At 36.3% G+C, this 23564-nt stretch overlaps 2 protein-coding genes across 8 annotated transcripts; both read left to right on the plus strand.

Annotated features, from left to right (window-relative positions):
• Positions 1-2105: 2105 nt before the first annotated feature.
• LOC129416401 (uncharacterized) lies at positions 2106-10834 on the plus strand. Of its 7 annotated transcripts, none has more exons than XM_073872859.1 (9): positions 2106-2792; positions 3524-3832; positions 4350-4497; positions 5585-5653; positions 6474-6669; positions 8199-8265; positions 10031-10078; positions 10495-10538; positions 10748-10834. In XM_073872859.1, the coding sequence occupies exons 4-9, from the start codon at positions 5644-5646 to the stop codon at positions 10800-10802; spliced, it is 420 nt and encodes a 139-aa protein (XP_073728960.1). In that variant the 5' UTR covers positions 2106-2792; positions 3524-3832; positions 4350-4497; positions 5585-5643; the 3' UTR covers positions 10803-10834. The 7 variants fall into 7 exon arrangements, 6 of the variants coding, with proteins under 6 accessions (XP_073728960.1, XP_073728961.1, XP_073728962.1 ...); XM_073872860.1 differs by having other exon boundaries at positions 3744-3832; XM_073872861.1 differs by having other exon boundaries at positions 3747-3832.
• Positions 10835-13562: 2728 nt separating this feature from the next.
• On the plus strand, positions 13563-22102 carry LOC129416381 (uncharacterized). Its single transcript, XM_073872844.1, has 10 exons — positions 13563-14427; positions 14836-14939; positions 15662-16793; positions 16955-17052; positions 17230-17280; positions 17402-17786; positions 17866-18036; positions 21104-21233; positions 21345-21452; positions 21816-22102. The coding sequence occupies exons 1-9, from the start codon at positions 14286-14288 to the stop codon at positions 21364-21366; spliced, it is 2235 nt and encodes a 744-aa protein (XP_073728945.1). The 5' UTR covers positions 13563-14285; the 3' UTR covers positions 21367-21452; positions 21816-22102.
• The last annotated feature ends 1462 nt before the right edge of the window (positions 22103-23564 follow it).

Genomic DNA, 23564 nt, shown 5'->3' on the forward strand with positions numbered 1-23564 from the left:
ACCCAATAATGTTTTTCCTCATCCCTAAGGTCTCCCATATATGAAAAGGATTCTTGGCTCAAAAGATTGTACTGCTAAGATTGTTTAATTAATAGATATTGTTATACACCCCAAAACAAAAAAAGGACGAAAATATAGCCTGTCCGTATGGGAGTTAATATAAACTAGTGCAGATCAATCATACAAGCTCTGAGAGCTTTGAGATTTGGCATGTTTGTAGTCAAGAAGTTGCTTTACTTACGAGAAAAGACTGGATGTTAATATCTTGATGTATGGTAAAAACAGACACATGACATAAACGCATACCGTAAATAAGCAGACTTACACAAATTTAATATCTATGCAGAATGTTTTCATTTACTTTGTGGTTGCTTTGCCATGGATTATCATAGAAACATATATGATGACTTGTTGGAAAGGTGGGGTTGTGCTGAATCTGGTAATACTAAATATGTAAATATAGCATGACCAGTCAGAGTGTTCTGTCACTCAATGTATGAGGTGTCTATAATGAGAGAAATGGAACACTGACATACTGTAATTTAGTCCAAAGCAGGGGCGTAAGCAGAAATTGTATTTTGGGCGGGCCGGTGAGTGGGCCAATAGTTTATCCTAGAATAAAATGACTTAAATAATAATTAAACCTAAGAGTAAAAAAAAGAATAGACAATCTGCAAAAACAGTGACATCTTTCCTTTGCAATTTTCGGCGAAGGCAATAATAAAACACTGTCTAAACATGTTCAACCAACACATAGCTCAATAAAGGCTAGACAAACCAGGCCAGGCAGTCTTATTTAGGCTAGTCAGTAGTGCAAAAACAGTTCACCTGAAATAAAGTAGGCTAAAAGTAACTCTCAGCAGAGCACGGTTTGAAATAAATAACAACACACTGCCTAATTTATATTAAATCAACCATATACAGTGCAATCAGCCTGGTGGAAATTAAGCTTTTGTGCCAAAAAATAGCAACTCATTTAAATTAAACAATGTAACTTAACCTATAAGCCATACATCTATACACAACACACCACTTAGTTCAATCACTTCCCGAGCAAAAATTAAGGAAATGAGTTAAACAACCCCAGCGGGCACCTTGATGTCAATTTGACGTCAAATATTAGGCAAGATTTGATCAAGATGCTGCAAAGCATCATTTTAAAGTTAGATTATACATTAAGTCCTTCTGGTGGTTAATTTGTGAAAATATGAGTTTTATTCCATGCTGAAATTGATTGTGTAAGGATATGGGCCAACATGTTTGACATTGAGTTGACGTCAAATCAACGTCATGTTATAGGCGTTCAGTTGATGTCAAATTGACATCAAATTGATATCAACGTAAATTTAAAATAATCCAAAAAAATTAACTGTGGTCTCAAAATGCATCCATTCAGCACATATATTTTGAATCATATGTTGTTGGATTTCTGAATAAAAGGGGACTTCTGCAACTTCAGTGGGTAAAACAAATAAACAACAAAAAAACTATTTATGTAAATTACTGATAATTAAATAATTAAGTGAACAGTAATTATTATATTTGATCAAAAAAATATACTGATTTGCTTAATTACAATAAAAAAGTAATAAGGGCAGCATTTTGGTGTAACCCCACATAAAGTCCTTATTTTAAAAAAAGTATTTTTGGTGATATTATATACTTTAAAATTACAATACATTTGCTGTAATTGATAATGTAATTGTAATACCCTATAATGTAAGCATATACAGTATTACAACTACATTGTAATAATTTATGGAAAATTTACATTAGTTAGATTTTTCATAGTGAACATGCTACATATTTTTAAATTATTTAGATTTTCTTGTCTTTAACTGATAGATGCAATGCTAGGGTTCTTAAAAAAATCATATTTATTTTAATTTTTTAAATTTTTAATTATGAAAAATGTAGAGCCTACAATGCCCATTCATATTCTCTATTCCTAATACCATCTGTAGATGGCGCCATAGCTTTTTTACATTCTTCGGTTTCTCTGCAGCTAAAGAATGGACTACAACAATTTATTTATTTATTTTTGTGTGTAAATTGATGCAAACCTAGTATGACAATGTTATACATGTATACACGGGAAAAAAAAATTGAAACACACGTTCACCACAGTAGGTGGCGGTATGCACCTATGAAGTTGGTTCGCAATCCGCCATGAAATCAAAAGAAGAAGAAACACACGTCATCACGTCAGGCCAGCTGTCGAAGCAGCTCGATATATGGGATAATTTAGTAGTTATTTATTTTTATTTATTTATTTATTTATTTATTTATTTTACTTAAGCATTTCCTTGTATATCCCTATATGGCTAGTCAGAACGACTTTCAATCTAATGTATTTCAATAGGAAGTATTTTTCGTGCCTGCACCACGTTTTTTGTCCTATTATTTTTTTCGTGTTTTTCAGCAATACCCGGGAGCTGTATTGTTTTACTTTATTTATCATTAATTTATTTATGAGCCTTATCGACATCTACTATGGTGAAGGCACCAGCTAAAACTACATGTGGGCCCGCTGCAGATCACAATATTTTCTCAACACATGAACACTAACGTGTGCTTGATAGTTCAACAATACGATGTTATGGCCATCAATTTTCATTGTTTCTACTTTGATTGTAAAAAAAAAAGTCCGTTTCGGACGCCTGCATTTCCCAGAATCCTCTCTGCCTCCGTTGCTATGGAATCTGAGCCAGTCCTCTTTGCTATTGGGTGATTTCTTCTTCGGTACTCGTAATTGTCAGGGATTCTCTCATTACGCGTAAATCACTGTCCAGGTAAGTTTAAAGTTCACTATTTGTTTAAATGTTATAATTGACGCCTTTCTTTTGGCATTAGGCTGACATTGCCATACCCGTACGAAAATTAACCATGTTTTTGTGGTAAAAGTGTAGTAACCACGGTTTGTGTGTATCGATTATTTGCAAAATGGTTTTACTAAACCAAACATGGTTTAACTTTTTTTCAAATCCATGGTTATTTCTTAACTGTAGTAAAACAATGTTTAATTTTCGCAAGGGAAGTCTAACGTTTCGTGTTAGAGAATTAAAGTCCCATTAAGAAGCTAACGTTAACCTAGTTTAAGTTCCCTGCTGAAAAAAACAGCAAGACCAGCATATGTTGTGTTTTGGTGCTGATTTGCAAGTGAACACCAGCTAAACCAGCATTAGCACCAGCTAAACCAGCATTAGCACCAACATCCCATGCTGGTCATACCAGCATATGTTGTGTTTTGGTGCTGGTATGCTGGTGACCACCAGCTAAACCAGCATAGACCAATAATTCCCATGCTGGTTTGATGCTGTTTTTTTCAGCAGGGTTATCAACATTAGGGTAACTTAAAGTGGTCATTGCTTTATTGTGTGAGCTTAATATAGTCTAAAGTTTTAATATTTGTCTTATAATATTTGTAAGAAAATAGGAATCCCCACTATTGGGGTACACTATTTAAGCCTTATATTAGAGCTAATTTACATTACATAATAAACATTTTCTGTTCTCCCTGCAGATCCTGTCAATCGAATCACCTGTTACAACTTAGATTTAACATTGCTTATTTTATAAACCCAAAGGCACTTTAAAGAGCCATTGTTTTTACTACACAGGGCCATAGTTCACTGGCAAGCTGGGCCATATCGCATACATATCGCAGGCGATAATTAATGCGGGATTGCCCCGGTTGTCGGGTAACTATGGCTTTGTGTAGTAAATGCTGCTCCATCTCAAAGCAGGTGATGTTGGTGTACTACTAATCAAAGAACCGGCTTTACTGACGAGATGCGCATGACAATCATGTGCGATTTATCGTGCAGCCCTAGTAAGTAGAATTTCTTACATATTCTTGTATATCTCTTTTAATATATTGTTTTTATTTTAGTGGCAATTCTCTTCAGTAAACACATTTTCACTTTAACACATCACAGTCCTAAATTATCTACCACAACAAAATATAAGTGACACTTGGGAATTCTCTGAATGACAATTATCAAATAGACTGCATTCATACTACTTTTGCAGATTCTGTAGTTCATCCAAAGCAACCTATTTAATGATTAACGTTTGGCCTTTATTTTGAATAAATTTATACAGTAGATTGTCACTGTCCAATTGCACAATAGTTACCATAGTACCAGCCAAACCTACTAACGTTACAGAAAGTTCTATTATAACCTTATGATGTCATTTATGTTTTTGCTGTTTTCTTTTAATGTATTTCTCTTTCCTGTTTTCACATACTTGGTTATACAAAAGCTAAACTCACCATGAAGTAAAAAATATCCTGAATGACATTAACCAATATTCCATTCAGTAAATACACAATGTTGTCATTGCAGCTTGACAAACTTCATGCTACTGGATACAAAGCCAGTTCTGCTTCGTGAAAAGGAGACCAAGAAGCAAAATATTAAGTGTGAGAGATTATCGCCTATGCCCAGGACTACCTTCAGAAGATCGGTTCCTTTTATGAATACCTTTGTGAAGGTGAGATGCATGCACTGTATTTTTAAAGTCACAGTTCACAGCTTGTGTTGAGTAGGCAAAAGATTTGATCAATATTAAATTCTTAAAGGGGACATATCATGAAAATCTGACTTTTTCCATGTAAAAGTGCTATAATTGGGGCCCCAGTGTTTATATCAACCTATAAAATTTAAAAAAAAAAAAAACGGTAACACAAACCATTTTCTGCAAGCATGTGGAAAAAATAGGTCATTGGCTCCCCTTGTGATGTCAAAAGATTCCACTCCTACAAAGTGGCTATTTTAACATGTTATAATAAATTATCTATATGGTATTTTAAGCTAAAACTTTACATACATACTGTGGGGCCGCCAAGTCTTGTGAAATGTTCCCTTTGAAAGGATAGCTCACTCCATAAAACTGAAATTCAGTCATCAACACCTAAACTCATTGACAGTAAAACGTTGGGAGAGGTTTTTGTTTTTAAATAACCACAAAGTTTGTTAGCACAACACTGGATCTTTTCGAAACGTGAAGTATTTCAATATTTATCTAACCTTATACACAGTCAAACAGCACTCCATCAAACCATTCTGTAAGATTTGGCAAACAACAACTTATAAGACAACTGACTCAAACAATTTCTACAGTCCACTGCTTTTACCTGCATAGTATTGTGAGGTTTGAAAGCATTTGCACAAGATTTGGGGATGAAGAATTATGGCGTTTATTTTGATAGCAAACTACTATGATTATGTGATTGATCGATATATCATGAATATTAATTAAGACATGGATAGTTGTGCATGGTGTACTTTTAAGTCCATTTCTATTTATAGCTTGCAGCACACTGGCCTACAATCCACTTGGTAATTATGACGTAAGGAATACCGTTTCCAGGTCCACGCCTTCACTGATTTTGAGTGAAATCTAAACAGACATTTACAACATTGTAGTTTACTGATTTCATGCATTTAAGCTAAGCTTTTATAAACTCACACTGTGCACTACATTCTCCATTCTCTCATGACTGAACGATCATCTGGGATGTCCACATAGAGAGAGAGGTTAGAATTGTGATTGTATATCAGTATTTTTATTTCCTCAGCATCTGATAGAGCTTTTGGACCCGGAAGCGGTGCTGTGTGATGTCAGACAAACAAGCGGATGGGATTTGGTACCCATAGTTAACTTGGTTCAAGCATATACCTGAATACATACTATGTTAACTTAGGAATTATTATGTTTGGAATGTTTTTTTTTGTAGAAGCCATATTTTATTTGTTTTCTGCCCACATACAACATCATTTTTAATGTTTAGGCACACTGACTTAAACAATTGTTTGTAGGGACACACATCAATTGAAATTTGTAAAGTCCTTTTGTAGGTCACTCAGTTACTGAATCAAATGAAAATGAATCTCATTATACTCTTGTGTATGAAATGTAGAGCTTACAATGCAGATGGACCATTAGCAGAAATAACGCAAAAAAGGAAACCATCAAATGTTGGCTTGAGACATCATACACTTGCGCTGCTGCTAACTTGAAAGCGTAAAGCATACATTTTTCTTTAAACAAACATCACACTTGGTGTTATTCTTTGAATTGATAATATATAAGCACTCTGTTTTTTCCTGATCAAAAGATATATTGTATTTGTTATGGTCCTATAGAATCAATCAAATATAGATTTGCACATAATCTAATACATCCAATAGTCTATCATTACCTCAGCTCTAATCTAAAGTGCCAATAAATTTGGTTTGGAAAAATTAGACCATATGATTCAAACACTTAAGAGGTACAGCCCAATCCCATGGTTAAAGGGATTCTTTTTTCTAATGAACACAAAGTGTGTTTAACAGAAGAAATACAATTCATAAAGGTTTAGAACAACATGAGGATCAAAAATTATAACAGAATTTTCATGTTTTGGTCAACTATCCCTTTAAAGTCTTATGTTTTAAAACATCCATATGATTTAACCTGCACAGGTTGGACCCAGGATTCCAGTGGCATTATGATCAGCTGGTTACACTGCACCTCACACCCTGTGACGCACTGGAGAATGCAAACAACTGGAAGAGATGACAAACATGGTGGAGCAGGCGACCACTACAGAGGGACAGGTGGAGGCAGTGAACACTATGGAAGGGCAGCTGGAGCAGGCGAGCACTACGAAGGGCCAAGGTAATTAAGACAGATTTTAAGAGTTGCCATTTATATCTGGGTTTCAAGTATTTAACCTATGGGTTACCTTAACGCTACCTGTTGTCCAGTGTTTTCCCATAGAGCTTTATTCATGTTAAGGCTGATATATTTTCAGCATCAACATTGCATTGTGTGCATGTGAAATGGTCACATTGCAGGACGCATGAAATCAAGTTGCGAAAATGAACTCAAACATGTCATGTTATAGGGTTTTCTGACATTAAAATAGGTGTCTTTGTCATGTGTCATCAAGACATCAAAAAACACACAATGTGGATTGTCATTTGTAAGTGCAAAAAAATCTTAAGTGCAAAATTACTATTCCTATGTTTTTTTTACGTTAGGAATAATTGATGACGGGCAGTCGAATATTCAAAAATAATGCACATTCAAGGTGGTAATGTGGCATGATGCAAAGTGAAGTATCACACCGCAGGTGTACATTAATTTCAAATAATTCAAAGGACCGGAGTCAATTATTACACTTATACTTGTAGCTGTAGGTGTTAAATATGGTCATAGTTTTTCTTGTTTCATAAAGACACAATTGAATGATTAGATGTGCTTATTACAGGCCTGTGACTAGGCTACTTTTTAAGATTTCAATATTAGGGCTGGGCATAGATTAATCTAGATTAATCTCATACAAAATAAAAGTAATTTTTTGCATAATATATGAGTTTGTAATGGGTGTAAATATTATGTAAATTTAAACACACATACACACATACATATATATACATTTAAGAAATGTTTTATTTAAATATCGTTTTTTATTTATATATAATTTTAAATATATAAAAATATAAATAAATATATATACACATGTAAATGTATCTTACATACATACATGAATGTGTGTGTATTTATATATACATAATAATTAATTACACACAGCACAAACACATTATGTTATGCAAAAAATTACTTTTATTTTGAATGAGATTGATCTAGATTAATCTATGCCCAGCTCTATTCAATATATTGGGATAATTTGAATATTAAAAATACTATGAAATGTACTTTGAATGGGATAACAGAGGAAGATTGACAGCACTAATCTGTACTTACAAGCTGACATGTAACGTTGTATAAATCTGTTCAGCCGCACCAGAATATTTTGCCACTCAGATCAACCATAAAGTAGATTTGATTTTGGTCATGCTTCATTTTTTGTACATGCAATACACTATAGACATTTTTAAAAGTAAAGCAAACTCTTGGCACCAGCTGAAACACAGTTACATTGCTTATAGAGCACCCATAACAAAAGGCTATTTAAAAAAAAAAAACAGTAACAGAAGATGTTAAGTATCATATAAACAGTAGATCCTTAATGTCCTTGTTTATAAACACTTAACTTAAAACTTTAAATCACAATAACTATACATGTACTTCACACTTATGCATGTACTGCCGCACAGTGATGTTGTGATTGTCCAGTATTTGAAATAAGAAGTTAAAGGTTTATTTGGTTAATGAGTAATTTTCTTTCTTCAAACCCACAGGTGTCTGTCTACACATGGTCAGCCACAGTCACAAATCTTGCACTCTGTCGCAAAAAGAAAAAGCCAGGTATGTAAATAATGTTTGTAGAGTAATTATTGGTGGTATTTAAATTGATCTGTTTTACAGATGGATTAACACACTACAGTTGTGTTAAATCTGTGCTATATAAATAAACCTTGACTTGATCTGTTTTGTCCACTTTCGACCACTTCATCCTAATTACTGTGAGAAACTGAGCGAGTCCCTCTGCTTTCGTTTAAAAGTGAGCGGGAGAATTGGCGGGTTTAAATTGACGCAAACTAATTATGTCAAAGTCTGCTGCTTGTGGTGTTAGTAAACATGCTGCACAGTGTTTTGTACATGTTTATGTAAGAGCTTTTTCTGATATTTCAGAGCCATTGATGAAATAAGCTTGCACAACTTTTACATGCTCACAAAATGAAAGCCTACCTCTGAATGTGGTCGAAAGTGGATGAGCCCAAAACGTTTTGAACACTGTTTAAACCTGTGTTTAGTGTAGTCCACTTGTAATCCGATCGACCAGAATGCATCTTAGTGCATATAGCTGCATTCAGACAAGCAGGGACTAGCGCAGAGCGACGCGATCTCATTAATTTCAATGCCAGCTCGATGACACGAGCGACAGTGACCTTTGGCGACCGGATTGGAGATGTCCAGCCGGACGACAAATTTAAGAAAAGTTTAAAGCCTCATACATATTACGTTTGACTTTGTTACTGTGCCGCTCGTCTCCTTCAAATAGGTCGTTAGGGGAGTGTCTAAATCTAGTTGTCATAAACAAATGATTAACGTCCACTCCAGTAACTGACTACAGATGGATGACAGGAACTCAACTGCTTTGCTGTCATTGGTAGTCACTTCAGAAAGTAGCTCATCATTTGTATAAAGTTAAACTTTTCTCAACCTTGTCTCAAATTTGACGCACCCATTCAGAAGCCAATGGCCATTGTCAGTCGGGTCGACAGAAGTCACCAAGCTTCCATTGAAATAAATGAAATCGCGTCGCACTGCTACTGCTAGTCTGAACGCAGCTTAACTTTGTGCAAATGATGAGCGATTTTCTGGAGCAACTACCAGTGAGAGCAAAGCAGTGGAGTTCATGTCATCCGTCTCTTATCAGTTACTGGAGTGGACGTTACTCATTTGTTTATGACAACCAGATTTAGAAACACCCCCAAACGACCTCTTGAAGAGACGAGCGACAAAGTCGCTTATGTGAATGTACCTTTAGTCTTTTCACTTATCAGAGCACCGTCAATCAAGTCTATTCCACTAGAGCAGTGTTCTTCACACCTGAACCAACTCATCAGCCTCCTTCCAGAATGTCTTCCTAACAAGCTGATACATTAAAACAGGTGTGTTGATTAAGGAGACATCTAAAACATTCTGGAAGGAGGTCCTCCAGGAGCAGGGTTGAAGAACACTGCACTAGAGTAATGCCTTAATAAATTCAACTGCGTTCCACGTTTTAGTTGCTGCTTCCTCAAATCCGTTTCGCTTGTCTAATTTAGAGTCCCTATAAATTAAACTCCATTTTGTTTTTGTTTTTACTACTTTGCATGATGCACTTCCACAACACGCTAAACAAAGCTTTTAGGTTATAAAAGCATTTTTTTAATATTAAAATGCACCAGAATACAAGAAAATGGTATCTACCCCAGTAAATATTTTAGACCCACCCACATTTTTTTGTTTCTGATGCCCATGTTTAGTACCAGGCACACATTACAACTAAGCATTTTGTCTTTTTTTTATTAATGAGTTTTTTCTTAGTGGATATATGACTGGACTGTAATCTTCTATCCTACAGGTGGACCAAAGCTTATGCTTGATAAGAAAAAGCTTAAAAGGAGTAAGTGTACGTAAACATTGATGCTTTTATCAGTGTGTTGACATTGCTATTTTACCCCTGGTTATTTGTTATAGTTTTATTGCTTATTTCTCTAACTACTTACAACAGTCACAAAGGTTAGACAGTCATAAAAGAAATGCATAGTGTAGACCATATGCAGAGTCTAATATAGGATTTAAGTACTTCCTTGTGGGTAATAAATAACATTGATATCATAATTGTTATGTAGATACTTTCTGTGTTTAGTCTTTTTGAATTGCAGGCTAAGAAGGAACAGAAAAATCCATGATCAGATGCTGTAAATATCAACAGTGACCCACTGTGTTACTTAAACTTAATGCCTATAGCCAAACATAATCTAAACATCATGCTAAAAATGAAATTCATGTGTTTGCTTTTTTGTTTTGTTGTTTCCTTAATAGAGCAAAGCAGACATTTTGGTGGACTGGGAGCCCTGTCCAGTATGGTATGTAATCTTCTGTTTGCTTGCTTTATCAATTAATGCATGCATTATTTATTTATTTTTATTTATTTATTCACTTTAACTTTGTTTGTTTTTTTATTTGGCTACAATAATTTTCTTATCTGAACTGTTTCACAAATGACAAAAATAGAAACTTATATTTATAAAAGACATGTTATAATTTGTGCTCCACACTTTCTCTTCTGTTTTAGTGATGAGATTTGGACCCATCCCTGGCAGCCAAAGGATTCTCTCCAAATTAATTAAAATAATTAAATAAAAATTGTGTTACACTAAAATTCCATTTTGGTTTCTGACTATTATTAAATTTTTCTGTGCTGCATTTGAAGTCGTATTGTGCTTCTGTAGTGGTAAAAGGCGGAAATCTTCAAGAAATTCAAGAAATGTGACGCATGGAGTTTCTTTATTCTTTACGCCATTCCAGCATCTATGGCTATTTTCATGGTGAGAGGGACAATTTGACATTTCCAATTTGCCTAACTAGCATGTTTTTGGCCTTTGGGAGGAAACCGGAGTAAATTCATGCTGACACAGGGAGAACATGTAAACTGCACACAGAAAGGCCACCTCACCTGAGCACTGCATAGTTTAGCTCCAACCCTAATCAAACTTACCCACCTGTGATTGTGTAGTGATCATGAAGACCTTGATTAGCTTGCTCAGGTGTGTTTGATCAGGGTTGGAGCTAAAATCTGCAGTGCTCTGGCCCTCCTGGTTCTTCATCAGTCAACATGTCAAATGTTCTTTAATGTTTTGGGGAATTAATATTAAGTAGTGTTTAGTAAATTTAACCCTGCAGTAAACCCAGCAATATGTAACACTGCTGATGCTTCAACTGCTGTAAGGGATGAGGGATTATTAGTTAACTTGATGGGGCGGTTTCCCGGGCAGGGATTAGACTAGTCCTAGACTAAAACATTTTTAAGAGCTGTCCAAACTGAAAACAACTTGCACTGACATATCTTAAAATACACCAGTGCCCTTTGTTTTGCTCCAAAATGCACACAGGTAATGTTTTTAGTTAGGTATGTTTGTTCAAACTAGTTATATTTCCTAATTAAACTAAGGCCTAGTCCTGGATTAAGCTAATCTCGGTCCGGGAAACCACCCCAATGTCTGTTTTTGCCAGTGTTTAACTATTTGATATGTGTGAAGGATTTTGAGCAATGAAAAAAACTTTCGTATGTATCATGCATTAAAATATATGACCTTTGATGCCTTTTGATGATTTAAATAAAATCTCCATACAATCTGAGCATGTCTGTGTTTTACTCTCGACTAATACTCTCTTCTTTTAACATTACTGGTAATTAACATAGCGCCATCTAATGGTTGTAAATGAATAACACAATAGGTCTAAATATATTAATACAAAATAGCATCTATACATACTGTAAAATACATTTTAAAAAGTAGTAATAAGCATAAAGACATATTAAAGAGATTTTATGATATTCATATATATATATATATATCTACAATAAAAGTCCAAACGTTGTAAATAGTTTTAATTAAACAACACAAGGGACATAAATATATATATATATTTATATAACTCATCACAGTTGAACCGTAAACAGAACAAAGTCATTAAACTCCATGACAACCATACTGTAGAACTTATCGTTGTCATAGAGACATTATGACATCACAATCGGTGCCTATAAAACGCTCAGCCAGATGAAACCGGTATCATTTGACTGATCTGAACGCTTGCCTTTGGTTGACTCCGAACGCTACTGTACAGATTATCAAGTGAATTTGCAGACTTTCCAAAAGTTCGCAACTTTAAACTGCTTGACGCACTGTGTACGGACAGACAGTTTACTTAGATTTCAACCCTCTGTGAACCGAGTCTAAGCACAGTTAAGTCTGCAGTTATCTTTTCACATCATGTTTCGTCCTGTAACACCATTGTCCGACAAGGACATGGAAGGAGCAGATGTTGAAAATATGGATCTGCCGAATGCTGTGCCGAACTTTGACTATGTCCCTGATTTCGGACTTTCGTCACAAGTCGGGCGCGCTGCCGGTTCTTTAAATCCATTTGAAGGAGGAGAGGAGGAGGAGGAGATGGTGGATGTTTATCCAACACATGAGGCGAAACGCCAAAAAGGTAAGATGCGAGTTAAAGCAAAAAGTCTGAATTTCATGCTGATAAGTTTACATAAAGTTATTGTGTTGTTAATGCACGTGTACATGTATGTAGACACACCAGGTGGTGCTCGTGTACTTGATATTTTACCCGCCGTTTTTCTTGACCGGCAGAATACGCAAACAAATTTTGATTCCATTAATTTAACAAAAAGCGACCAGAATTAATAATCCTCACAATTTAAGATAAGAATTACGCCGTATGAGGTCTTGTGTTTTATTATCCCTCACGAAAATTAACTATGGTTTTTATGAGGTAAAAGTGTAGTAACCATGTTTATTGGTGTATTGAGTACTATTAGCAAAGCCATGGTTATTTTGTGGTAACAATGGTTTTAATAAAGTACCGTTAACCATTTGTTGGATGTAAATGTTTCATTTTCGTAAGGGATGTATAACATAATAAATAGTTAGCAGTGCATACTGTTGTTATCCAGACTGTTTTGTTCATTTACTGAAGCCAATGTTGTGTACTATTTTTATTTTTGCTTGCTTGTTTTCTCATGATCACAACTTAATTTCTCGTTATCTCAAGTTAACAAAAGTTGTATTTTTTGTGATGTGATGAAAGCTCTTGGGTTCTTAATATGTATGTACATGAACGGGTTGTATTGTTTGATGACAGCAGAGGTATATTTTGGTAAATTAGGGGATGAACAAATTAGGTTTTACTTAGATCAGGGATTCGTTTAAGATGAAATCGATCCGTCAGTATGTAGTTGACAAATTGATAGTGGTGAATTTAGGGACCGTCTCTAAAGTTACTCCTTAATATACACGTTTCTACTTTATACAGCATTTAAATGGAATAACTTTTAGTCAACGAACAGTCACAAACCCAACTGTTTTCATATGGTTGTCGGCTATTATGTACACTTTTACTTATATAGTTATTAATATAATTGTTAATTACTATTAAAGATAGAATCGTACATTATTACTTTGAAGATGGTCCCTAAATTCACACACATTATGGGGTGGTTTCCCGGGAAGAGATATCTTAAACCAGGACTAGGCCTTAATTTATTTAGGAAATATAACTAGTTTTAACAAACATGCCTTACTAAAAACATTACTTGTGTGCATTTTGAGGCAAAACAAAGGGCCCTGATGTATTTTAAGATATGTCAGTGCAAGTTCCTTTCAGTTTGGACAGCTCTTATTTATATATCTTATAAGTCTTTATGTAATTATTAGCTACACGTATGCATCAGCAGTTCACTTTAAAATACACTAAATATTATGGACAGGAAATTACATTATGACATTTGGATTGTCAGGATAACAACTTTTTGTTATCTCGAGATCCCCAGAAAATAAAGTCATGATCACGAGAAAAGCAAAAATAATATTAATGCACGTTCTCTCTTGCTTCAATACAATTTAGACAAAAAGAAAAATTATAATTTCAAATGAAGGCATTACTTTATTGAATTATTTTGTACAGTTGAATAAATAATAGATTAAAATAAGTGACAAGTTTTAGACACATATTGATCACTTCAGTTAAAGCATTCATTTCATAACATTATTTATTGAATTGCAGTGTTGGGATGGAGATGTGATGATGGTGGAATGGATTTTGTCCTACCAAGTGCGGTCCCTGACATTGTCCCGAACAACGGACATTTGTTAGACAGACGCGCCGGGAGTTCACATCCACGAGGAGGAGTAAAGGAGTTTACTCCTGCATTTGAGGAGGCGAACAGCCCCACAGGTCAGATGGAAATTTTGTGTTCCTGACAATCTTTAAATCTGTACCATGTTTGTTCCTCAATAGTTTTGTTGGCCCTTGCAGATACTGATATCTTACTACATTAATGTCAGTAAAATAAAGCATCTTACAATAAGATATTAAGTTTAGACCATTTTTCTAGTGTGTTTTAAACTCTTATTTTAACAGCATTATTAATGCAATAATCATTGCTGTATTTTTAGGAATTTGTTATAAAGAATTAGATACTCAATTACATATACATATTTAATCAAATAGTATCTGGGTGGACAGTTTGTTAAATGTGTTTATTAAGTATTATTACTGACCACGGTTCTTTGTCATTCTCTTTTGTCATAATGAATTTTCTAATAGTTTATCATTTGTTTTTGTTTTTCTTTTTTGGTGTAGAAAAATGCGAGAATAAAGTCTTGAAATCATTAAAGAAGGGATGGAATAAAGTAAAGCAGCCATTCCTTCATAATGATAAAGTGGAAACACTGATTCCTTCAGAGGTTTGTTACATCATTACATTTAATACAACTATCTGTCCATTTATAGACATGTTTCCATCCAGGTTTTGTTATCGACCAAGTGAATATACGTATTAAAGGTTTTCTATTTAAATGGTGCTAAAATGGTGTCCGTGGTGATATCACGAATGATGAAAGCGACATTACTTTTGGTGTATCACAAAAAATCTGATCTTGAGCAAATTATCTACCTAATTTCTCTAATGCTTTTACAATAAAAGCTTAGCCAGGTCCAGTCTGATGTTTGTGGTCTCGGTAATTTAAAATAAATGTGCTTTCACCAAAATGACCCGATTATGAGGACAAAAAATTTAATATTTAGGAGAATAAACATGAATAATTTTATGGATAAGTGATTGACATTTCAGCACTTCATGAAGTAAGTTCAGTGCAGCTCTGTGTATATGGAGGATCGACTCTGCAAATCAAAACAGAAAGTCTCAGGCTGCAATAAGAGCGCCTATTGTTTGCTGTTATGCCCTTCAGAGGTTGTGCGTGATGAAGATCTATCATGTGACATCACATTTATTTGCGTTAAAGCTATTTTTTTATATATATATATTTTTTGAGGTATTGACATTGCGTTTATGCGCTAAAGCATTTTTTTGCTAAAAAGCCTTGGATGGAAACATGGCTTCTAAACATGTCTGGAAACATTTATCTGTCTGTCCGTCTGTCTGACCCACCTCTGGTCTTCTCCACAGCTTAATGCACATTCAGCTAATCCTAATGTAAAGGATGGTGCTGGTCTGGCCAGCTCTGAATTAAACAATAAGATCAAACCGGAAAAACAACGAATGGCATTCTTTGACTGTCTCCGGAGGGGCAAGGTGGAGTCAGTGCCGACTCCCCTGCTTAAAGCGGATCCAGCTATTCCTGATGTTAGGGAAGTTGTTGATCCTGCATCACAGTCAAAGACCTACGTTGGTCCGAAGAAACAGAAACAAAAGGCTTCAAAGAGCCGCAAATCTAACCTCCAGGGAGAAAAAGTGACTGTTGTGCCAACTCAACAGCCCAAGGCTATTTCAGATATTCCTGTTGGCATGGATGTTCCTGCTCTGGCCGGCCCCCAATCAAAACCAAAGATTCGTCCGGATAAACGCATGACATTGACGCAACGCTTCTTTGGATGCTTCCGGAGGGGCAAAGTGGAGTCGATGCCGACTTCACAGATTGAGGCCGATCCAGCTATCCCTGATGCCAGGGAAGTTGTTGATCTGGCAGATTCTCAATCGAAGAGTGTTGGCTTAAAGAAACAAAAACAAAAGGCTTCAAAGAGCCGCTCATTTCACAACCCTTGGAGTAAAAAAGGGAAGAGTAAAGTGAAAAAAGATGCCAATCCAGCTTTTCCTGATGCCATGGATGATGTGGATCTGGCCAGTTCTGGTGGCATCGCTGCAGCCAATGCCAGGCTACAGACATTAGGTGCCATTCCAGAGAATATTGGGTTAAAAGGTGGTGGAAATCCTGACCCAAATAAAGCAAAAAATCCTGGGTCAAAAGATGTTGGAAGTCCTGAGGCAAAAGGTTGTAAAAATCCCAGGCCAAAAGCTCTTAAAGCTCTAGAAAATCCCAGACATCCCTTGCCAGAAGATTTTGAGGATCCTATCCCAGCGAGATTTAAAACTCGCAGACGAAAATTTGTTGGAAAACCCGCAATAGGTTGGATTCGTAACCCAACTAAATTTAAAATTACCCCACCAAAAGCCCTTGAAAATCCCAGAGATCCCTCGCCAGAAGATGATAAAGTTGTCAGGCCAAAAGTTATAGATGTTGTTCAAGAAGCTTTTGAACCGCCAAGCGAGAAGAAACGAGCTAAACGCTCATTGCTTAGAGGTGAGTGTACTGACTTCATTACTCCTACTTTGCATCAATAAGTGAAATGGTTTCTTCATCATATTCTTCTGTACCTGGAAATGTATGCTGTACCTTTCATCTGTGAGTATATGAGTGTTAACATGTACTGTCACCTCATCATTTTTCTGTGTGTTTTTCAGAGCCTTTTGATTCTGAATATCAACTCTTGTATGAAGTGCTTGGGGAAGGTTGCGATGGCAGAGTGTACAAAGGGATCCGTATATCGGATGACACTCCGGTAATGCACTCGTATTTATATCAAACACAATGTTTGCTGAAATTTGTATGTTCACTTGATCTAAACCATGTTTTAAAGTTTGTAGATTCTCAAACCTTAAAGTTATGTGTGAAGTATCAGGTGAGCCGCTTTAGTCAGCTCAAGAGAAATTAACTTTTGTTGTTTTTCTCTTTACAGGTTGCCATCAAGCAAATAAACAAACGAAAGAATGAAAGCACTCTTCAGATTGTAAGTTGTCATAAAATTTGATGAAATGAACTAAACAGAAAATAGACAGTATAGCGATTACGCACCAATACAAGATATTTGTTTTATCTAATTGTAATTTGTTGACCATTTTTTTCTCCAGCCTGGATACCCCAAACCACTTATTACAGAAGTGGCGCTGCTGCTTAAGTTAGGAGAAGCGCCCTCATGCCCCAATGTCATACAGATGTATGACTGGTACGAGACTAAACACTTTTACACGCTCATGTTGGAGTACCCACTGCACAGCGAGTCCTTGAGGGATTTTGTTACAAGTCATAGAGGACTAAGTGAAAATACAGCAAGACATCTCATGCGTCAGGCGGTACTGGCAGTGCAACACTGTCTGGATAATGGAGTTTTCCACACCAACATCCATCCCGGAAACTTCTTGGTGCAGCAATCAACAATGACCCTGAAGTTAATTGACTTTGGGGATGGACATTATCTGACGCATGATGATGTCTGTGATTCCGATGACTTTACGGGTGAGCTGCATTTTTTAATAAAGCGTATAAACCTGTTGTTTCTTTTACAAAATGACTCAACATGATGTTTTGTGTACAGGAGCTCTAGGTTGCACCCCGCCTGAGATCTACAAGAAATTCCGCGCTGTGCCAGCAAACGTCTGGGCCTTAGGTTCTGTGCTGTACTTCATGATGCTTGGAGATTACCCCTATGATTTAAAGAACTTTCATTCCGGGAATCTGCAGACAACTGAGAAGGATTTATCAAAGGGTGAGTGAAAATGACTGATCAACATGCACACACAAAGTCTCTGATCAAATCCACAATAAATATTATCAGATGATACGGTCCGTCTGGCAAGATGTTAGATTTTATTGTGTTTAGCTAAACAGTCATTTAGTGGCTCGCCGATGTATTACATCACTGTGCCATCATCTTAACCTGAGGTACTGTCTGTCTGTGACCAGGGTAGGGCTGGGTATCGTTCAAAATCTTTCGATCCGGTGCCAATTTCAATACCTCAGTTTCGATACCGGTTCCTAACGATACTTTTTCCCGATACCATATGTTTTAAAATCCATTTAAACATTAACAAAAATACATTAAACACAAAACTTTTATTTTTCACCTTAATCAAAACAAATTCTGGTAACATTTCTCACTCAGGGTAACATTATTAATACAACTGGTTGTGCTTTTGGATAGGGGTGCGCCAGCAGACACACTTATCTGTTTTTGTTTTATGAAAATAAGGAAACAAAAATAAAGAAATTAAGAATATAACTAACACTGCTTTATTTTATGAAATGTAAAATGGTCTTTAGCTTGGACTAGCGGAATTGAAATAAGTGAGTTCATTATGCTGCAACTTTGACAAAAAGTTAAAATATTTAAATGGGTGACTGAGTTTCACTGGGAAGATTTGTATGCATGTTTGTTTGTTTTTGTAAACAAAGAACTGTAATACTCAACTTCATAATTATCAAAATATTAAATAGCCTACATTTGGGATTTTTAAAATGAGTAGCAAATGCGTTAAATTGAATTTTAGTTTGTTTAAAATAATAAGCCAGGCTTGTAAGCAGTGTTGGGCTGCGCATGTGCATCAACTTTAAACCATAGACTGTAAAAAATAGGTTTAAACGCATCGTCCATTTTGGGAGACGAGGGCATGAAGTCTTGCGATGCTGCGGAACCAGGCACGAGTAACAAGCATTGAGAGACACAGGCTGCGCGCGTGCTTTAAATTGAAACCCCTCGTCACTTTAGGAGAAACGCCGTTTTGGTTGACTTTCACGGAGACAGCACGGTAATACTTGCGCTCACTCAATTGGTTAGACTGTCACAAAGCCTTTTTGTACATTTCTCATATTGTATCCTTTTTACACGTGTGTTGGGTGACTGTGAGTATCTTCCGAAATCTTCTCCGTCACGTGGTGGTGGACAGCCAATCGCCGGCGCTTTAGGTCCTTACATGCAAGTACAGGCTCACACAGACACAGCCGCTTGGCTTTTGGAACCGAAATTTGGCACCGAAATCATTTTTCGATACTCAAAGTATCAAAGTTTTTCGTTTGATACCATAAAAGTATCGACGTTTGATACCCAGCCCTAGACCAGGGTCCCTTTAGATCAGTGATTCCCAACCGGGGGTACGCGTACCCCAGGGGGTACGTGAAGAGTTTCCAGGGGGTACGCGAAAAGATTTACATTTTGCTTTGATCATTTACTTTTAATAAAAATGTCTTTCGTTTGTCCAGTCATTTACCTAAGATTGATTTTTGTGAGGAAAGCATTGTAAAAAGGACAACTTTGTAGTTTTAATCTTATCATTAATATAATTTGTTGTCAAGACTCAAGAGTAAATGCGCTGCATGATCCCAAACGCAATAGCGATGTCCAGCTCAAGAACGATCTGACTATTTTCAGTGAACTTGAATAGTTTCTAAAGACACAAAGTTTATTAACTATAAATAATGTTCAAATAATGTTATAATATTCATTCCCGCTGCCATTGCATTTTCAAATTATGCAAAATAACTTTTGCATTGTTTTTGGCTAACATATTTTGTCCGGTATGATGTCTTTTGTATTAATAGAGAATGTCTTAACACATTTTGTTTCTCTTTATATTTTAACAGAATAATTTAAATTATTTGCACACTTTAATTATCAGTAACTTAAATTGAGATTTTAGTAAATTTAGGGCATTTACTAAAAAGGACGTGAGAGCTCAATTCCAAATAAGCGCCGGAGTGGAAAATTTGCGTGTGATTTACTACAAAGGCGCAAATAAAATACACAGGCACAATAATGAAATAAGCACATTTCTCTAATGACCACTGCAATCTATAAGAGCAGCGCAAATTAGTACAGGGTCGCAAATAAGAGACCTCGGCAGGACATCGCAATGAAAATGCGGACTGCGGAGTGTGAAATTCCAGCTAAGTAAAAGTAAGAACCGGAGGACGAAAGATGACGGGTAAAAGAGGTTTTGAAATACCTGATTTGACTTCTCCTCGTGACTTCTCCTCTTTTCTCCAGCAAATTAAACATAGCATGGCTTGGCAAACTATATATATATATATATTTAAAGTATGTAATGTTCCTCTGGCAAAATTTAATACTCTCCTCGCATTAATGTTAATGTAGGAAAACTTCCACAAGTGCATATGCAATAAGGTCGCAAAAATAACACATTTTCAGAGCTAAATATCTACTGCGTGTCTTTAGTAAGTTCAGTCGTTATTTAACGCCAAAATGATGGCTTGCGCAAGCTGTTAGTATCTGGCCCTTAAAGGGGTCATATGATGAAATTTTTTAATTTGTAAAATAAGTCTTTGGCGTTCCCAGAGTCCATATGTGAAGTTTTACATCTAAACACCCTACAGATAATTAATTATAGCATCTCAAAATTCATTTTGTAGGCTTGAGCAAAATGTGCCATTTTTTGGGTGTGTCTTTTAAAATGCAAATGAGCTGATAAAATGCAAACACTGATCGCAATGATAGTGGTTTGTTGAAATAAACATGCTTCATCAGTCAGTGCTTTTTACTTTAATGTTTAAAATCAATTAATTAATTAATATTACTAATTATTTGTCTTTAAAAACAACTTTGTTTAGTTTCGATGAAGGGGTACTTGAGCCTTACTGATAGGGCTGTGGGGGTACTTGGGGCTAAAAAGGTTGGGAACCACTGCTTTAGATGATAGACAGACAGGCAGACTTTTTTGCAGTATTATTAAATGACAACAAAAGCGTCTCTTTATGCCATGATCATTATTGTCATTTGTGTGTCATGATGACTAACCAGCTCTCTCATAAATCTTGTACAGAAATCTGTGATCTGTTAAGATGGTGCCTGGCCAAGAATCGAAGTGATCGTCCGACGCTCAAGCAGATCTTAGATCATGACTGGTTTAAAACTGAGTCTGACGAAGAAGAGCTACTCGTATACAAAATGAGGTAACAGACCTTTTCAAGAAGGAAACTGCATTTTGCAGATTACATGCTTTTTATTTTGTGTAGTTAGTTGTATAGTAAGATTGTTTTAAATGTACATTTTCATCACTACAGGGCACTATCCACACAAAAATGAAAAGGATGAAGCTGAATGACTGAAGGAGAGGGGAATGATTGGAGATGCTGTTTTCATCATCCTGAGACGTATGGAGTTTGAAGGAGGTATGAATGAATGCTTTTTTTAACTATAATCGCATAATCTCGTGCATAATCAAAGTTTACTGTTAAGGGAGTGTCTTGCGTGTATTTTGTGAACGTGAGCGTCTCTAAATGGTTTTGACGTGTGTGCAGCAGGCACTTATTTTGACAAAACACGTGATGCACATGGTTCACATGACGCAACAAACAAATATTTTAAAAACGCAAGCAACACACATGACACTCCGAACACTTATTTTTAATTAGCATCCCTCGGATGAGCAGTCACGAGCCGCCACTGATATTGTGGCTTTAAGGTTCTAGATATACTATAAATATGATGACTAAAAATTAAATGTTGACATTTCCTTTCTTTCTCATCTTCAGGTTGTATTTCAGACTTCATGAACACAGACCGCTGGCTGAACGTCTGATGCAGATCCTGTCTCATCCTTGAACACATTTAAAAAAAATTTTTTAATTCTTAATCTTTTTATATTTTAAAGTTGTAAAATAAAGTATCTAATATAACGTAAGTTCTCTATAGAATCAGCGATGTCTGGCTCTCTCTCTAGGGTTTTTTTTCTCCTAGGAGTTTAGGGAGTCAGGTTTATTAATGTAAAGCTGCTTTGAATGTGAAAAGTGCTACAGTTTATAAATAAAATTGAATTGATATGGAAGACCTTTTTTATGTTTTAATCTGCTTTTTTATTTGATCAAACTGATTAACTTGGGTTACTTATGTACATGTTTTTCATATGCAATATCAAACCCTTGACCTTGGTATAAAATACTGCGAGTTAACGTAGTAAATTCAATCAGACACAATGTTAAACCTGATGCTGTTTGACTTGAAGCAGTGCATTCCGGTTAGTATTTTTGTCCGACTTCAGCTGGCACTGCAGGCACGTGACTGTGTCATATGGTTTCTAAGTACCGCGAGAGCATTTCGAGAGTAGCCGGCTAGCTCAGCCGGTGCAGCTTCTCCAGAGCGGCTGCCCGGAGTTGTGATGACGTAACAGCTTTACGTGATTGATCAAATTCAGCATCTAATTCACTTCATTTGCGATTAAAAACAAGGAAACACGGCGCACACGTCACTACGGCAAGCAGCAGGTGTCCGGCTTGACGGCTCCGTCTTCAGTTCCTCCCTCGACTGCAAGTGGCAAACCTCGCCGATCGGTCTGCGCAGCGCCGGATGAACTCGAACACACCTATATAGTAGGTGAACAGCACTACTTCTCGTACTCTTTGCGTACTGTATGTCAGGAATTTGAAACGAAGAAGAACCCAAATGCGGACGTGATGAAACACAGGACTTTATTAAAACAAACAGGGTAAAAAAAGGAAAACAAAAACCCACGAGGGGGCAAACAGAACAGGGCAAACACAAATCAAACAAAATTACACTGAACACTATTACTTAAACAAAACACGAACTGGAACATAAGATAAATATACTGCAAGACTTACTGTAGTAGACACTTATTACCAACAACATGACACAGACGAACCCGCACTGGACAACAAACACAAGGACTCTTAAAAAGGGAGAAAGTAAATGACATACACCTGGAAATAATCTTAAGTAAGGGATCGGGGAAAAAGTTACGAGACCCGGGAAATGCATGGTCAGAATAAACCAATACTAAAACCACGCATCTCCCACATAAAACATTGTACTGTCAGAACCCTGCCATGCTGACTAGATCTAAATACAAACAAGGATCTGGCAGGATTCTGACACTATATAGTATGGGAGTAGTAGGTTTGAGACGCAGTCAGTTTCGGATGCCTGCATTGCCCAGAATCCTCTGCCCCTGCAGAAATAACCAGCATACCAGCAAGACCAGCATATGTTGTGTTTTGGTGCTCGTTTGCTAGTGAACACCAGCTAAACCAGCACCAAACCAGCATTAGCACCAGCTAAACCAGCACCAAACCAGCATCAGCAACAGCTAAACCAGCATTAGCACCAGCATCCCATGCTGGTCATACCAGCATATGTTGTGTTTTGGTGCTGGTATGCTGTGACCACAAGCTAAACCAGCATAGACCAGCATAATTCCCATGCTGGTTTGATGCTGGTTTTTTCAGCAGGGGCCTCCGTTGCTATGGAGTCTGAGCCAGTCCTCT

The sequence above is a fragment of the Misgurnus anguillicaudatus genome, chromosome 11 (genome assembly GCF_027580225.2).
Source record: "Misgurnus anguillicaudatus chromosome 11, ASM2758022v2, whole genome shotgun sequence".
Lineage (NCBI taxonomy): Eukaryota > Metazoa > Chordata > Actinopteri > Cypriniformes > Cobitidae > Misgurnus > Misgurnus anguillicaudatus.

Excerpts from the sequence above, each read along its gene's own strand:
- LOC129416401 (XM_073872858.1), top strand. Across the intron at positions 6,670-8,198 it reads GAGCACTACGAAGGGCCAAG|GTGTCTGTCTACACATGGTC; the intron begins GTAATTAAGACA and ends TCAAACCCACAG. Across the intron at positions 10,539-10,747 it reads TGGGAGCCCTGTCCAGTATG|TGATGAGATTTGGACCCATC; the intron begins GTATGTAATCTT and ends CTTCTGTTTTAG.
- LOC129416381 (XM_073872844.1), top strand. The coding sequence starts at position 14,286 with ATGGATTTTGTCCTACCAAGTGCGGTCCCTGACATTGTCCCGAACAAC. Across the intron at positions 14,940-15,661 it reads AAACACTGATTCCTTCAGAG|CTTAATGCACATTCAGCTAA; the intron begins GTTTGTTACATC and ends TCTTCTCCACAG. Across the intron at positions 21,234-21,344 it reads CTACTCGTATACAAAATGAG|GGCACTATCCACACAAAAAT; the intron begins GTAACAGACCTT and ends TCATCACTACAG.